Source organism: Procambarus clarkii, chromosome 60 (genome assembly GCF_040958095.1).
Source record: "Procambarus clarkii isolate CNS0578487 chromosome 60, FALCON_Pclarkii_2.0, whole genome shotgun sequence".
NCBI classification, from domain to species: domain Eukaryota; kingdom Metazoa; phylum Arthropoda; class Malacostraca; order Decapoda; family Cambaridae; genus Procambarus; species Procambarus clarkii.
The window spans coordinates 21,166,160-21,184,636 of NC_091209.1; the positions used below are offsets into that span (position 1 = coordinate 21,166,160).

General features: G+C 37.9%; 1 protein-coding gene across 2 annotated transcripts; it reads right to left on the reverse strand.

Moving 5' to 3' along the window:
- Positions 1 to 760: 760 nt before the first annotated feature.
- On the reverse strand, positions 761 to 17,250 carry LOC123766704 (uncharacterized). Of its 2 annotated transcripts, none has more exons than XM_045755980.2 (6): positions 17,144 to 17,250; positions 11,960 to 14,005; positions 10,576 to 10,708; positions 9,863 to 10,019; positions 7,681 to 7,886; positions 761 to 3,288 (listed from the first exon to the last, which is right to left on the reverse strand). In XM_045755980.2, the coding sequence occupies exons 2-6, from the start codon at positions 13,813 to 13,815 to the stop codon at positions 2,047 to 2,049; spliced, it is 3,594 nt and encodes a 1,197-aa protein (XP_045611936.2). In that variant the 5' UTR covers positions 13,816 to 14,005; positions 17,144 to 17,250; the 3' UTR covers positions 761 to 2,046. The 2 variants fall into 2 exon arrangements, with proteins under 2 accessions (XP_045611936.2, XP_069163797.1); XM_069307696.1 differs by lacking the exon at positions 17,144 to 17,250 and adding an exon at positions 16,672 to 16,786.
- Positions 17,251 to 18,477: the final 1,227 nt, after the last annotated feature.

An 18,477-nucleotide genomic window follows, 5' to 3' on the forward strand; every position in this document is an offset into this window, starting at 1 on the left:
TCATACTGTCCTTTACACATTTATTAATAATGGATGCAGTGTCATGACCTTAACCTGATCATCTGCCACACTAAGCTGCTGCTACTACCACTTTATTCTCTTACCAGTGGCAACCTCTGGCATACAGATGTGGTGACTCATTTCACTCATTTGCACCCACTGTGGGTGCAAATACCTCTGTATAATCTAAAATAAAGGAGTGGGTAGACATTTTCCTAAATTCCTCCCCACTCAGGACTAATTTGGCCTTAGATCTGGGGGGTTGTGCTTGCCTGGGCCATAGAAAACACGTTGCATAGGCTGTATTTTATGGTGGGATTTAAAGCCTAGAGCTGGGTGCTAGAACTGATTAGGTTATATAGAACTAGAGGAATACCTGGCAGTGCCCTGGATAGTCTCTCCTCCCACTCCACTTATACCATCAGTTAGTCAAGCCACAGTGAACCACCTGATTTACCCCATCTCTATTCAAAGAAGTACGATGTTCCCAATTGCTAAACTCCTCATATATAAAGGGAAACAGAGTTTAAGCATCTTTATATACAACAAGCACATGGGGGGTATAAAGGAGCGGATAACTTTAGTCACAAGTCTATCAAGTTCTCCGATTCGTCTACCAACAAAGCCTTTTGGGATTGAACAAAGCACACAAGCCCCACCACCACACCAAGGTAGTGACAATGGGGGAAATTAACCACAACCCACCCCTCCTTTTATATAAAAAAAAAAAATAATTAATTGGAGAAATTAAAAATATTAATTACTATGCTACATTTAATTACACAATGCCTAGGAAACAATAAACAATTACTGTATAATGAAAAGTTAAGGTATCCAAATGTTTGTAAATAAAATGTTTTCTAAAAGTATCAATAAAATATAACAAAAATTTACATTTTTAGTTTTTACTAAAAAAAAAATCTATTTGTTCTGTTTACTGGTATTCAACTATAATGCATATAAACAATAATGTAGAGTGAATGCAATGATCAAACGTGGGCACCAAGCCTGGAAGACGGTATAGTTGAAATTCAAACTTACTTTCAAGTTACAAGCTGTGTATAATTCCTCAGAAACAGCTGCCTCATGCTAAAATGTTACAAAATGTTTAGTGAGATTTAACATGTACATATGCCAACAACCAATTATAGGCACAATGCAAAGTGGACGTGTAAGCATCTACACACTAAAATATTATTTGAACATCTGTTATTTCAAAAAGTTTGTTTAATAAAAAAAAATAAAAAAATACCATTTCATTAAATAAATATAATGATTTCAAGCAGAAATTACACCATATTCACACAGGAAGTAAAATTTCAGGTGAATTCTGTATGGCAGGAATTATTTCCACCAAACTGCATTTACTTTTATAGAATAATGTTTAATGGACCAATTTACAGGGTTCTAATTTAAGTTCAGTTTGGATCATTTTTTTCCCCCCCTTATTTAAACTAAATTAATTTATAGTGACTAGTTAGCAAATTGAGTTTTAATCTCATTAATCTTCACTTCAGCTAAAGTAAGGTACAGTACTTGCCCCTTTTGTGTGGCTTAGAAACTATTTAACCTTATATTTGATAAAATAGGGAGAGGAGAAGAGAAAAGGGAACAAAATTAGTGTGACAGAAAATGAAGAAAACAAAATAACATTAAAAATAAGATAGAGCAAGAAGAGAGAAAGTTGTGTAAGTGAAGACTGGATGACATAGTACCAAAAAATCAATGCAGTGTGTATGTGTTGGCATTGAATACAAATGAATGTACAGTACAGTACTATCATCATATGGCATACGATCCCTCTAATATATATTATTATTATAATTATTATTATTATTCTCACACAACTTAGAAACTAAAATTCATGCCAGGAAATATAATTACCGTGTAATATAAAATAAACTTATCATTGGTTTATATTGTACTCTAAAGTATGAGAGGCATCCTCAGAAAGTAGCCAAACCCCCCAAACTAAAATTAAAATTTTAGGATTTGGTGAGCTTAAGGAATAAACATGAATTTCTCTAACTAAACCAACTTACATGGTCAAACATTTGTAAAATTGTTATTAAGCACATCATCTTGTCTCTGGTCTTCCAAAACTCTTTCCTCCATACTATCCATGTTCCACAAGTCCTCAAAGTCTTGATCATATTCCTTAGAAGCAGAACTTACAATTAAGCTGCTGAGGTTATTTAATGCACTGGTGATTGAACTTTGCCCTTTGTGTACTGGTGATTGAACTGGAGTGTTTAGGCTAGAGGTGGGCTGCAGGGGCGTGTTACTTGTCCCAGCACCAGAACGAAGTTCGCAGGTAAACAGTGGGAAAACAGTGTCATGCTTCATATAGAGTGTGTGGTCAGCACTCATGGTTGATGTCGAGTTCAAAAGGTCTGTATATGAATCTCTACTCTTCTCTCCCAGTACACTATCTCCCACGCTTGGTGAATTATTAGCACCTTCATTGCATTTGCCTATATTTTCAGTGGTTGTAATAAAATTTCCATTCATGTCAAAATCAAAATGATAAAACTCGATAGGTTTATCTAAATCCTTGTACCTTTGATATTTATGTTTTTCATACAACATATGAGGTACATCCAAGTTCAAATCATTATCATTCAATTTTGTCTGACTTGGGAAATCCTGTTGAGTCAAACTCGAATCATACAACTCTTTAGGATCGTCAATAAGAGGATGTGGGTAATATGGGCTGTGAGGTACTTGATAATTATATTTGGGGGAAAAAATCATCTTAAAATCATTTGATTTTAAGCTGTTTTCATTTGCATCACAATTACCAACAGTTTGATTTGTCTTATTTTGGTATGTACGATATAGTCTCTTACAAACCACCACCTTGCCTGGGCATTTTTTTTGTTTCTTTTTCAAATAAGACCCTGTTAAATTCATAAGCTGGCAGGATTTGCTATTGGGATCAGTTACTACTTCTTCTACCCATTCATTATCATTTGATGCTGCATTTTTGTCATATTTTTCCCATTTAACAGCAGTACCTTTATTTAAAGAAGGAATCTCTTTACTACTTGTACATTCTTGAAGGTCATTTGAGGAATATCTATCTTTGTTGATTGGTAAAGTCGTTTTAGGAGGAAGTAATTCTTCTTGGCTTGATCTCTCAGAAAAAAATGATTCTAAATGTTCCTTTGTTTCTGAAGTAGTAGGCTGATGTGAAAACCATGGTAAACTCTTTCCTTTACAAATTTGTAGGAATTCTTGAATTTTGATACCAGAATTCACTTCTGGTTCTGTTTCCGCCCCCAAAATCTAAAATAGAAAAAAATTTAGTCATTGAATTTAATGAAATGCCTCTCTGATTGTAACTCTGGCACCACCAGAGCTTGTCTAAACACATCTCCCCTCCAAATCTCATCTGTCATCTATTAGGAGCCAGGATCAGGACTTGGTTTACTCTATGAGGTGAAGGGGGGGCCCAATTCATCTGAGGTTTCAGCCAGCCTGCCCTCTCAATCTGAAACCACACACCCAGTGCCTAAAAGCATGACAAGACAAAAGGACAAGACATAAGGAACGAGAGGCCGTCGGAAGGACTGCCAAAAGACCCCCCCAACGTCAAATAGCAGCTGTATATGAAACTTTAAGCCATCAGCAAACAACCACACAACCCCCAGATGAGTGAAAAATAGTTGGCTAGACCAAAACCATCATGTAGAGAGCCTGGGAGAGGTAAGTCTATGAACAAGGGATGTGAACAACAGGCAACAGAACTCCAACCACTACAGCACGATCTCAAAAAATATGAGCAAAGAATGCCCGACCAAAGCAGAGAAAGACACAGACACAAATAAACATCACCCCTCCCCAAAATTCAGAGAGAGATGCCCTGTCAAGGGTAAGTGAGATCAGGCAACAGTATAGCAGCAATGATTGAATAAAAGAGAGCCAAGATTATAAAAGAGAATACAGTACTAGTACCCGTGAAAACTTACACAAATGATGGATGTTGAAGACAGGAATAGGTGGAAGGACTGACTAGCAACAAAACAGTACTGCCACAAAGATAGAAACTAATGCATCACCAACAAGTCTGCCACCTGACTACAACACAGGAGACAAGACATAAGGTTGCTATCGAGGCTAGATGCAATGGTGATCCTTGGGAAGAAACTGAGCCTGGGAAGAAAAATGGTCTGGAGAACGTTCGAGACGGGTTGGAAACTAGGACAAAACCAGTTTCTTAGGAGCTCGTAGAAGAAAGTGGTCTGTGAAGTGTCTCAATCCAAATAACACGGGAGACAGGAACTGAACCGGGAAAAAAGGGAAACATAAATTAGTCTCCACCAAGAGAGGAAAAAATGCACTAGTGATGGGATGATAGTAAAATTTTGAACGATTCTGATACCAATGCTTTAAAAAAATATATGGTAGTTGGATACCTAATTTTTCTGAAAATGTTCATATTTTAGTTTGGGAAAATTAATGATTTACAGTATGAGCATGGTAAATGTATTAATAATGCAATAGATTGATTTAAGAAAAGAAAACAATTGGTAAATGCAGCTTAATCTTCTGGAAGAACCCTGAAAGTGAAAATATTCTATTATACATGTGAACATACACGCTTTAACTGTGTACTATACAATAAAATAAAATTTGTAATCTTATTTCAAATAAAGTTAATACTGCAACACTAGCTCAATTAAAGCAGAGTTAATTACTTTTTACTCAAAAAGTGATCCTTAATCTACAAAACACAAGAAAATATGAAACACTGAAAACATTCCAGTACCCATCACAGGTGTACATGTTATATATACATTTTACAATACAGTAAAATTATTTTTTTTTTCAAATAAAATTACATTGCAATAGTAGTTAAATTTATATATAAAAAAACATTCAACCTACATAATGCAAGTTTAGGTGAATACAGTAGAAAAAAAATTATTCATATTTGAAACCCGAGACTCTTGAATTGCAATACAGTACTGTATAAAACATTAGCATCTCCCTTGTTTCTGCTTGCATTCTGTTTCTTTTTGGTGAGTATAATACTTGACGGTTCATGATCATTATTTGAACAATTTTAATTATTAATTGAAATGAAAAATTTCTTTTGTTATTAAATGTTAAAAGAATCATTTTAACAACTGGAAATCACGATAAATTTCTCTCAATTCCAATACTGATTACTGAAAAATACTAATTTCTTCTAACTCTTGATACCAATTAATTGTCCCATAAGTAAAATGCACTTATTGGAAATGCTGTGTGATTCAAGGCACAATATGGGAGAACGCAATGCAATGTCCAGACAGGAGAGAGATAAACTTAAGCACCAGTAAGGCCTCCATAAACACCAGCACCCAAAAGGCAGGAGGCTGCAAGTGAGGAGGCCACTGACTCTGATTGATTCTTGAGGTTATCTTGAGATGATTTCGGGGCTTTAGTGTCCCCGCGGCCCGGTCCTCGACCAGGCCTCCACCCCTAGGAAGCAGCCCGTGACAGCTGACTAACTCCCAGGTACCTATTTACTGCTAGGTAACAGGGGCATTCAGGGTGAAAGAAACTTTGCCCATTTGTTTCTGCCTCGTGCGGGAATCGAACCCGCGCCACAGAATTACGAGTCCTGCGCTCTATCCACCAGGCTACGAGGCCCCTCGTAGTAGCCCTGATACTAGTAGAGCCAGAGACAAAACCCCAACAGAGGGCTGACACAGCAACAACTTGAGCACCAAAGGAGGGCATAAACAACCAACAGAACCTGCTTGCTGCTGACACGTGTGCCAATGCTTATTCGTGAACTTGTATCACTTTACTAGAACTTTGGGAGTAAAGAAGATTGGTGCTTATAAGTAAATTCACAGTTCTAAAGATGCTTTATATAAGGGATCATTTACCTGATTTACTATTTTTGTCGATACACAATTAACCATTGTGCTGGGACCTGAATCCCTAGATATAAAAAATCGTCTTGGTTCATGGCATGACTTGCATCAGTGGATGATTTAACATCTGGGTTACTAGGTTTCTAGTCCATTTACCTCATGTCAGGAGTCTAAAAGTTTTAGCAATGAATATGTCGCAGGATTATTTAGTGATTCTAGTGATGATCATGACATTAGTGAGGACAATATCACATCACTGCCTGAGGGAGTGATAATTATTGACGAAGCGAATGAGACTGGTGACAAATTCTTTAGTGGGATTGAGGACCATGGTTAGGATGCACTGTCCAGCAAACGGTGGTACAACTAAGCCATAATACCGGCCACAGCTTATCACCACCACCCCCATTACCAACTGTGCCTCTGCGAGATTCGTCATTGTCTGGTGTACATACCAACCATACAAACTTATGTACAAACCATATCAACGGTTACGTCTTAAGTTGAATGGAACCAAGGTTTGCCAGAATTTTTTTACCAGACACCAAAATTTCCACTGCAACTATCATTCCTAAGGATTATGTTCTGTTGAATTAAAAGTGCATTGTATGTCAGTCAAAATCTTGATATGCATTGCACACAGACTAGATTGTGGTACCATGATATAACAAATACATCTCCTCTTACTATACATGCCATAGGTTTTTCTATAAATGAATTACTCGTATTTGTATTTTAAAATTGATTTTGAACACAAACTAAACATGTGGCCGGATACCAGCAACCTTACCATTTGCTACAGTAGTGCCGGTGCCATATATTGTATTGTTTTCCTGATTGTGGGTTCTCAGACGTTATAAAAGGCATGCAGCATATAATGTATAACCTATGGCACCAGTAGCAGAGCATGTCCAGAAAGGTGCCCCTCACAAGCTCAAGGCTTGTTTATTGAAGGGACATTAAATAAAGATCTGATAATACAGTCCTAAATGGAACCTCTTCACTTTGTGTGCTACTCTTTCCCACCTGATCTGCCTCTCCCCCGAGCCCTTCTCATCTTTCATGACGCTGCCCTCTGCTCTTAAAGAACCTTTATTCTTATAATAGGTCCTGTAGTATTGTGGTCTACATTCTCGACTGAAATGGTTGGACACATCTCCTTTCACCGATGCCGCCCAACCATTTGGGCTGGATGATCTCAATTCATGCAGGCCGGCGTTCAATCCCCGACTGTACCATTCCTTTCCCCCCGTCCCATCCCAGATCCTTATCCTGACCCCTTCCAAGTACTATAAGGTTGTAATGACTTGGCACTTTCCCGATAACTCCCTTTCACCTGATGCTCCTGTTCACCTAGCAGTAAATAGGCAGCCTGTTCTGATTTGCCACAACATACAAAGTACAAAGTACTAACCTATCAAGAAATGCATGAACCTAAGACACCAACCTAACCTAACCAACACACAAAACGTGGATTTTTGTAAACTGCTACTTTTTGTAGTACTTTGGGAACCATAATGTACAAAATGAGATGTACTAGTTGAGAGGATGGGTTAAAATAGGTACTCGGGAGTTAGGCATCTGTTGTGGGTTGCATCTTGGAAAAAGGTCAATAGTTCAATCCTAAAGGAACCTCATACATACCTAAAGTACTGTACAGGCATCCTGTCTTCACGCAATAGGAATTAAAAAAAAAATATATATATTGTTTTTTAATCACTTTCTTATTTGGTCTTTCCTTTACAGATCATTCATTAACAAAAAGGCATTAGTTATGCATCACACTCCTCCCAAGAAGAAAAAAGGTTACCTCTTTAAACTGGGATAACAATGAAGTGTTGTATATGTAGGTTTTCACATGACTTGTGGTCTTGTTCAACGTCTCATAGAGAGAAACACCAGCCTGATCCTTGGCACCTTCTTCTCCAGTGTTTACTTCATCTTCTATCTCTTCATCCAGAATCTCCACCAGCTCCAATTTGCCCTTTTCATTTTCATTAGGTATTACAGTAAAACCTAGAATTAGAGAGAGTAATGAAAATTATCATCATATCTGACACTTATAAAAATAACAAATGAACAAAACAAAAATCAGGTACTGAATAATCACACTGTTTACATGAAAGCACTTATTAGTAGGCCTACACTTGATTGCCCCTAAGGCTATAGACCCTACTGATTCCTCTGGTTGGGTTCGAGTGCAATAATGACACATCTACATGCTGCAATGGAGGCCATAAAAACCTTTTAAAACCTTAAGTGCTAAAACCTAGAAGACTCTGAATAACAATAATTTCAACCCAAAATGCACTTAAATATAATTCAAAAGCCTTCCCAAGTGCTATCTTCTGTCATAGGGGCTGCCAGGCAACACTACACATGAATGGCCCCCCCCAGGTTACTACATACGACTGCACCAACACCCATGAAAGCAAAGTAACTCATACACTTCAGGCACTCTGAGGAAAATTTCTCACACTGATGTACTGGAGTATCGGCTAATATTACAAGGTTCACAGACAATCCAACCACCACGCTGCAGATCCCTTAGGATTTTGCAGTGGTGGTGGTGGTTGGAACTAAACAGCTAGTAAGTCATATGCAACCTAAATTGTAAGCAATTGTCTACAAACTTTCTTGAAAAATTCAAAGTAGTAAAGAAAAAAATAAAACCGAAAAAAATATTGTCTACTAAATACTTTTAAGACCTGTAATTCAAATCAAGTCTATCCAGCACATCAGCTGGTACTTGAGAATATATTAATACAGTTTTCTGTAGTTTTATCAACTCATTATTGCTGCAGCCTAAAATACTGTGGAAGAATTCTCCTTATAAGGGGTGGGGTAGGGTTTACATTGCCCAATTTCCAGAAGCTTCACATTGCAACCCTATATACATGGTTATTCACTTCTTAAAGGTGAAAGTCAATCAAAAGAAGTGTTCTCAAGCTTCATGGAAACGATGCACAAACTGACAGAAGGCCGAGAAAAATATAGCAGCATTGAATGTAATGAAGTAACACTTTCTGGTGTTACCAGAGCTCCAGTGGCTTCCTGAAGCTATCTTGCTAAGATTGATCCACACTAAAAGGTCACATCAGTTGTGGATGTTCTGTTTGACCTACTGGGGACCAGAGATCATTCACCAAGGAGCAGGGAGAGGGGTGATAATCTGCCACCCAAGAAAAACCCTCCAGAAAGTCAGTGAAGCTCAACAGACAACTGGAGGGTTTATAAGAAACTAAGTTTCACAACTGCCAAACAACTCTGCAAACACTTTGCAGAGAACAAGGGATTCACTAACGAGTTTCGAACTAGTTTGAGTGAATCCCTTGTTCTATGTGAATCGTCTGCAGAGTTGGTTAGCTGTTTAGAAGCTTCAGTTTTGGTAAGTTTTCCAGTTGCCTGTAAAGCTTCGCTAACTTCCCGGAGGCTTTTTTTTCAGTAGGGTGGCTTGTCACCTGCTCCCTGTGCCTCTGAGGGAGGGAAGGGATCAGGTGCCAGATTCACGAAGCAATTACACAAGCACTTACGAACCTGTCCATCTTTTCTCAATCTCTGGCGGATTTGTTTACAATTATTAAACAGTTAATGAACTCCAAAGCACCAGGAGGCTGTTTATAACAATAACAGTTGATTGGAAAGTTTTCATGCTTGTAAACTGTTAATTAAATATAACCAAAGACGTCAAAGATTGTGGAAAGATGTATATGTTCATAAGTACTCGCGTAACTGCCTCGTGAATCCGGGTCCAGGCTCTGGTCCCTGGTAGGCCAAATACAAGTACCACATCTGATGAGGCCTTTTAGTGGAACAATCTCAGCAAGATAGCTTCAGGAAACAACTACTGAGAATCCTCCATTCAAGTCTCTTATCATAACAGGATAACTAAATAACAAGTTGTATTGTAATAATACACAAGTTAGCTACAGTAATGTACAACATTGCAGAAAGCCAGAGCAAGTTGAAACATTTACAGTATATAATTTTACCTAATATTTTCCAAGCGGCAATGAAGTTTTTCTCACATGTTTTGGATAAAGTGAGATGCTTCATTGAGGAAACATGCTTTTCTAAACTGAATTTAGAATTCAATGAAGCACCACATGGTTGACAGATGTAAAACTCTTTAACAGGTGGACCTCCTCTCTGAAAATTCAAAATAAAGGATTGTCAATAATTAAAACTTCTATTCATAATAATAATAATAATAATAATAATGATAATAATAATAATAATAATAATAAAAGCAATAATAACATTTATTTAAACACAATATAAACTGAGAAAATTCACAGGAGCTGTGAATTTTTTTTAGGACATTTACAATCTACATTTAGGACACTTATTATTTTTTCATTACAATAGTATATAATATGGTGGCAGAAGTGAGTTATAACTAATTAGAAAAAGGATGAATAATTCACATATATTAGATTCCCTAGTTATTTTGTGTCGGTTTTACTCTGTTTTCAAGTTGATCTCAGATTGCTATGCTCCCCTCACCTTTTCCACACACACATCAGATTTTGGTTCTGGTGTTCGGTAAGACTGTGCAAGTTCAGAGGCTTGATAGTTTTGTGGTCGTTTGTATAACACCAGAGTCAATGCACCCAGGAGTTACTGAGGGTAAACTCCGATATGGCACGGCAAACAAAGAGTTTAAAGAAAATTTAAGAACTCGCCATGACCATAGAAAACTTGCCTGTCTTTCTGATTTTGAGTGTTTGCGTTTGATGTGGTTGATGAGAGTTTTTTCATTTCTAAAAACTTTCTTGCATACAGTACATTCATGACGTATTGCATTAAATACATCCTTATTATAATTCTGCCACAATCTGCAAGTAAAATCACAAATGCAATAAGGTTAATTAATAATAATAATACAAATAAATTTGATTTATAAGACATACAAAGGATCAGATTACAGGGGTTACTGAGTATTGTAAGAAGAGTATTTGCATATTTTATAAACACAATAATTAAGCACAATATTTTAGGCATAATTTGAGTGAACTGAGTCTTACATTTATTAGGTTAATACTAATACTATATGAGAAGTAAGCTAATATGCAGCAAATGATGTACAGTTTTTAATGTGAAACTTAATGAAAAAAGACACAGACTACTTTCTTTATGTTCTTTTTTATTTGACTAGCAAATTTTTAAGTATATAATGTGGTTCTCGTATTGAAAAGTTTGGAGACCCCTGGTCTAGAGTAGCACATGAATGATGCAGTGTGTAAAATTGCCAAAAGAACAGTACTGAACAAGAAATCTAGACTGTGTTAAGGCCAAACATTCTGACGTGTTTGAATATAGAGTTAGTGACTGTATTTAGGCTTGTGGATTCACCAATTAGTAGGCATCCATCAGTCTCAGGAGACTATTGAGTTGCTCTCTGGATGTTGGTCTGTAGTGGCCTCTCCAGGGATAAAAGCCAGGATGGGTTGATATGGGGATGAAACTGTTACCCAAGCAGTAGGCCCCGCCCCCCACCCCTCTCCACGGCGCCGAAAGTCTCCAATGGAAAGGCAAACGCCAATATGATTGGTTCCAGCGCCGTCGCAGGAACTGTCAGAATGAGGTTGAAGGCAACAACGAACTGCCCCAGGGGGCTCCAGCTCCGGAGTTTACCTAGAAGTTCGTAAAAGAAAGCACAGGGACTACAAGCCTGGAGACAGCCGTGGTCGGGGCCGGAGAAGAACCACCCCAGCAAGGGGCAAGAACGACCCCAGCCTCCTGAAATAGAGCCTGGGCCGCACAAGCCCCAGAAGGTGGACTTCCGAGCTCCGCACCTACGGGTTCCAGACAGAGATCATCACAGTCGCCTTTCACCCAAGGCCGGCTTCCTTCAAGACCAAACAGAAGGAAGAGTAATAATTATTAATTACAACAATTATTATTATAATAAAAATTAATTAATTATTACTCTTCCTATTATTACTCGTTCGTAATAATAATGATATTATTATTATTACAAACTGATTAATCTAGTTATTAAAAAACATTTTACTTCTGCAACTGCAGACTAAACAAGCACTGCTACTAAGTATTGTGTGTTGTAACAAAAACTTTGCATCACTCACCTAATAGTGAAGCCATCCTTCTTAATAACATCTAGAGATGTATGCTGTACTTTATCGCTGCCACTAGTACCTTTTTTCTTCCGAGACCTATTCTTTTTCACGGGCTGAAAAGAACACAGTTTTGTCTTCCGAGGTGACGCATTACTTCTGTCCCTTAACAGAGTATGCTTCCTTGTTGGAGCTGGAGTGTCTTCACCTATGAGGTGGTGGTTGTGCATGCCACCGAAAGACTGAGAAACAGACTTTTTACTGCTAGGTTTGGTAGTGTCCGAGATACTGTTAACTGGACTGTTACTGCTGACTGACTTTAATCTGTCTGCAATATGAAAAGTAATGTAATCGAGGGATTTGGTAGAAGGTATTCTGCTCTTTTGACTAACTTGTCTGCCATTTTGAGGATCACTTCCACTTAACATGATCTTACTTAACCATTCACTTTCTTCACCAAAAAACATTTCAAGTTTTGTTTTAATTTTCTCAAAATCAAATACTGGTACCCTTCTAATTTCATGTGAATTACTACAGCAAATTACTGACACACCATTCTGATTCACATTTGTTTGCTTATTACATGTATTTTCAGGAGAGAATTCTGCATGTGTTTGTGCATTACCAGACCCGAGAGAGCATTTCTGTACCTTCATTATGTGAGCTGTGCGTGCCGACTGACGTGTGTCCTTACTGCTCTTCCTCCAACAGCATTTTTTTCCATCATCTTGATATTTAGATTTATCATCATCAAAATCATCATCAAATCCATTATACAAAGTCAGCCCTTGCACATCGTTTTCCTTAATTTTTTCTAAAATAACCACTGGCTGAAACATATGATCAACAACTTCTGGAAAAGTATTGACAACACTAGCCTGGTACTTCTTTCGTTCCATTTGGATATCTGCTACCCGTTTATCACGCATTAAAGATCTTTTTTTGTTTCTGACATAACTGGAACACCTACCAAACTCTGAAGGCCTTTCTGTTCGACTCAATTCACAAACGTCAACATCACTTGAATCATGCGATCTGTAACAAGCAGGGTTTGAATAAGGTACAGTCAAGATACTTTTCTCTGGAAGATCGTGTTTTGGTGTGCTACAACATTCTGGGCTTCCAAGGGAGAAGTTAATTTGTCCCAAATTTTGCTGCTGACTATCAGAAGTCATAGATTCAGTAGGTGAAGTACCTATGTAAACATTGGAACTTTTCTTTTTGCATTTAATTTTGATGAAGTCCTTGTTAGGCAACTGTATGAACACGGCAAGTGGCATTTTACCTTCAGAACTAGGACAATCTTCTTTAAATACATAAAGTGGCATTCCTTCTGCTTCTCGGAGAAAAATTCCAGCATCGAAAGTTCGTTGAAATGTTAATGCATTCTTATTGTTAAGACTTGGCGGTATAATGGTGCCAGCCGTCATATTTTCAAAACATTCCTTCCATGGCAAAACATCATATACATTTACGTCTTTCGTTTCTAAATTGCACGAATAATCAAAGCATCCCTCTGTATTCGAGCCAAAACTTGTAATGGGTAATACATGCCAACTTAACTGCAACCCTTCCTTGGAATGCAAGTCAACACTTGCTGCTTCATTTGTTCTTTCACAGCCACTTGTTTTCATTCTATTATCTGAATGCTTCCCTCTCTCACCAAGTGGCATTTTTTTGGGTTTCATTTCATCACTATTTCTATTATCAATATCTGAAGAAACATCAGAATATATACTTACTCTTGGGAAACGTTTCCCATTAGTCTGCTCTTTTGTACCACACACTGACTCCCCGTCATATAAGCAAATGAATTTAGATATCTCAAGATGGATACCGTTAGTCATACAGTCACTGCTTTTTACCATTTTAACATTACATTCGTGATTTTTAACTTTCTTTTTTAGATATTTTCTTTGGCATTTTCCTACAATTTTCACTTCCTTTCTAGTAATCTTGCAAGTTTTCTTAAAAGCAGCATTTAAGATTAGCACCTTCGTTGGTTAACGAACTTGACTGACGATGATCCTACACACTTCATGGAATCCTACATTCCAGCTGAAAGGAAGAAAAGCAAAATTCAAATGGTCAGCAAAATATTATCCCAAAGTTTCATGTAGTATGTCTTTTTCATACAGTACTGTATTACTCATTCGTCCCATTCACACATGGTAGCTGTACATGGGGGTTCAACTATCAGTGCCAGAAACTCATCATCCAGCCTGTTCTCCTGAGCATTCCCAACATCTCTAAACTGTTGTACTAAAGTACCCGAACCTAAAAAACCCGAGGACCCACGAACAGAAAATGAAATATTATGTCAATTTTGTCAGCAGCTACCATTTTTATGTACATCACTTTTTGGTCATGGGTGAAAATTTTTAAAATGCAATGTGCTATTAGAACAGGTTGCATCACCACCCAAATCATAACATATTCTATAATGATACAGCATCGTCAGTCTAGTTCCAACTCTCATACCAACCTCTACAAGCCTCGCTACAGAGCAGACAGCCAATCCTGGCTTTATTCGAGCCCTCCACTTGCCCTCATTCGAGCCCTCCACTTGCCCTCATTCGAGCTCTCTGCTCCCACTCTCATTACGCGCTTTCCGCCCCCCACCTCGCTCAAGTTCTCTGCTCTTGGCTCCAGGCATTGCACAAGCTTTCTGCTTTCCGCCATAATCACCAACATGTCTTGACTCAGCCAGCAGCACATAAAAGGCATCCTCGTCTTAAGCTATCACAACATAACTCTCCAGGTATGACACCATCATACCATTTCTAACATTCAACTGCTTTAACCAAGCTATAAAAACACATAACAAGCATCCTCGTCTCAACCTATCACAACACCATCACACTATTTCTAACATCTAACTGTTGTAACCAAACTATATAAAATAAACATCAAAATACACCATCCTCTTTGGGTGTTGTCACCCAAAATCGTGCATGTTACACCCTTATAAAACAAATCAGCCATGCCCTGTATAGTTCATTCAAGCTCGGACACACCGTACTCGCTTGAATGAAATCTTTAAAATAATAAATAAATCATTTGATTGAATGAAACCTACAATGACTTTCATTAAGCAATATACAGTACATGTACTGCAATTTTTAATGAAATTTTAAAACTAAAAATTGGGACAAAGTGAACAGCATCAAAACTATTTTGTAAATTATTGAGTATAGTACAGTGGCCTACATTGCTAACTCAAAACTAAGCATTTGGTCAATGTTTCCATTCACCTGAAGCCTCTGTTCACCTAGTAAATAACAGGTACCCTAAAGGTTAGGCAAGTGATGAGGGGTTACATCCTGGAGAACATCAATAATAGACCCCATGGAGATGTTGATAGGCTTAACATATTCCGTCCCCAACGATGGGAAATTACTAATGCTTTAGTGTTCTAATGATGCTACAATGCATCATCTTGAGGTTATCTTGAGGTTATCTCGAGATGATTTCGGGGCTTTAGTATCCCCGCGGCCCGGTCCTCGACCAGGCCTCCACTCCCAGGAAGCAGCCCGTGACAGCTGACTAACACCCAGGTACCTATTTTTCTGCTAGGTAACAGGGGCATAGGGTGAAAGAAACTCTGCCCATTGTTTCTCGCCGGCGCCCAGGATCGAACCCGGGACCACAGGATCACAAGTCCAGCATGCTGTCCGGTCGGCCGACCGGCTCCCAAAATCATCCCTCTGAAAATTTCCAAAATTCAATTTTATTAATTTGTCATTATTTTTTGGCATGGCGTGGAATTAGATTATCAGAGGACCAACCAAAGTATCAAGAGGACCATCAAGAGATCACCTTGGTCAACTACCTTTCACTCAAATAATGCTCTGCTTGCAAATATTTTCACACTGCTTTGCAAATTATCTGCCAGAAAAATATAAAAGGTATACTATTAAGTGTTTTGTTTTACAGTGATAGATAAATTATGTGTGCACAGTTCCAAATTTGTATTCCTATTTATGTAGAACATTAAACAAGGAATATTGGAAAATATATGAATGTTCTTAAACATTCATTTATTCAGTTCCATCAGGCATAATCTATTATCAAAATACATTGTGTTTTGCATCTATACTCTAAAAAATTCATTTGCAAACATTTTGACACCAAATTTATAGTTATAACCTAAACACTACCTAAGAAAAAGAATAAACATTTTAAGCATTACTGAGCACTAAGCAGAACCTTGGGATGCCCAGAACGCTTATGGTTAGGTACGCATCGATGAGCCGGAACGTTTAAATAAATAAAATATAAATAAATAAATAAATAAATAAATGTTTATTCATGTAAGGTACATACATACAAGAGATTTTACAAAAATTGATAGATTTATAGATAGAGCTAGGACATACAATGCCTAAAGCCACTATTACTCAAAGCGTTTCGGGCAGGAAAAACATTAATGACTAAAACTTAATACTAATTGAAAATAAAATGTTACTACAGTGCTTTTATGGCTACTTAGCTTTGCTGGCATATTCATACTATTTTGAAATCTAAGAACTTGATTCAAGAATATGAAGAATTATAACATTTCTTAGAGATACCATAGTGTATCAGTAGAGGATCTGTGTTCACATGTGTCATGTGTAATATCAATGGGTTTCTATATCAGTCACAAATTTTTCAATGATTTGGAAACATAAATTTCCAAGAAATCACAGTTTCAACATAAAATAATTTAGCCTAAGTTATACCTGCTCCAATGAATACTGAAACAAAGCAATGAAGGCAGATACATATACAACAACTTCATCTCATTTGGTGTCAAGAGGCAATCTGATTCTTGTCCAGCTGCTGACAGTGCCAGAGGCAGCTTTATTAATACCCATCAGCTGACAGTGCCAGAGACATTTACTGGTGAACAGCAGCTGACAGTGCCAGAGGTAGCCTGACCACTGTCCAGCAGCTGACATACCCAGCTAAGGCAGGCTAAGGGGTCACCTGACAACCATTGTGACTCCGGCCAGTGTTCGAAATGTTCGCCAAGACGCCACACGGCCTACTTTTTTTTGTTTGTTTGTTTTGGCACCCGTTTGAAACCATCTCACATGGCGTCCAGGGGGAAGAGTTCACGTGGGTGGCCCACTATCATGGCTCTCCCAGCTTGACACGCCTGCTCCATGCCCTGGCACCCTCCCCAGGCACCTTAATGTTACACATACTCACCCTCCAATGTGCTAAAATAACGGTGTATTTAATTAAAGAGTCAATAACAGAGACCCATAACAGCCGACCCTCGTAGTGGCGACGTCCGACGCTCTGCTTAACTCTCCACATTATGTTGTTCTCTGAATATTTATATCATAAAACTACAAATTATACACTTAACAAACAAATATATTTGCGATATTATTTTTATTGCTTTATTAAGCATTATTTGTTGTTAAAATCTGTGAGGGATGTTTTATATAATAAAATAGGCCTATGAAATTCGTTAGAAATGCAAAAATGCTAATTTGTTTGTTTACTTCAATTTGCCTGAGGGCCGGCATCTGCAATGGACACGACAGGGTCAGGCGGCTTAAATTCTCGTAGATTTCCATTTTTTTGTACAGTATTAATAAGAAGCTTAGGTACACACACAGCAATGTTCTCCTACCCTACCAGCTGAATCTTAAACTGACATGATAATAATAATAATAATAATAATAATAATAATTTCATTTAGACAAATTACATTTTTGTATTAACAATCTTAGGTATACACAGCAATGTGCTGCTACCCTCTTCTATATGAAAGGTTACATATAAAAAAAACTAGCGATATATGAAGTGTATGAAGCAAATGTATGAAGTGTATGAAGCAATTTCAGGGCTCAAAGTAGTCTGAAATTGGATTGGAAAGGAGCATTCCAATCTCTGCTGTAAAAGCCGCAATATTTCAGGAAATTTGGGAAGACAGGAAAGCAGTTACTGACAATAATCGCTACTGAAAGCATGAGTATATCGAGCTATGACATGTTCAGAGGGAATTATCAGCGGAAAGCACCAAGTCATTGCGACTATATAGCATTTGGTTAAGGATTTGGGATGGGACGGGGAAAAGGAATGGTGCCCAACCACTTGAACGGTCGGGAATTGAACGCCGACCTGCATGGAGCGAGACCGTCGCTCTACCGTCCAGTCCAAGTAGTTGGACTGACAAATTCAGAACCGATAATTATATGTAAGGACAGCATAAAACATTCACTAGACAATGTGATATTGTAATTGCCAGAATTAGGCTGGGATAGCGATATCTATGGCAGGTGGCTGCAGGTAATGAATCCCCCAATGGTGAACATTCCAGTTGTAAATTATGTGAACAAGTGCTGGGGCATATTCTCCAACACTATCTGTGATTCCCCTGTTATCAGTGACTTCAGACCAAATGGTATGAGGCACTTTGAGCTCTGTAATTACTTCATACATTCAGGAATATTGGAAGATATTCTGGTGCTATACCCAGATTTTGCTAGTGGAGGCTAATAGATCAGCCTTACGTTTCATGTTCTCTCCTG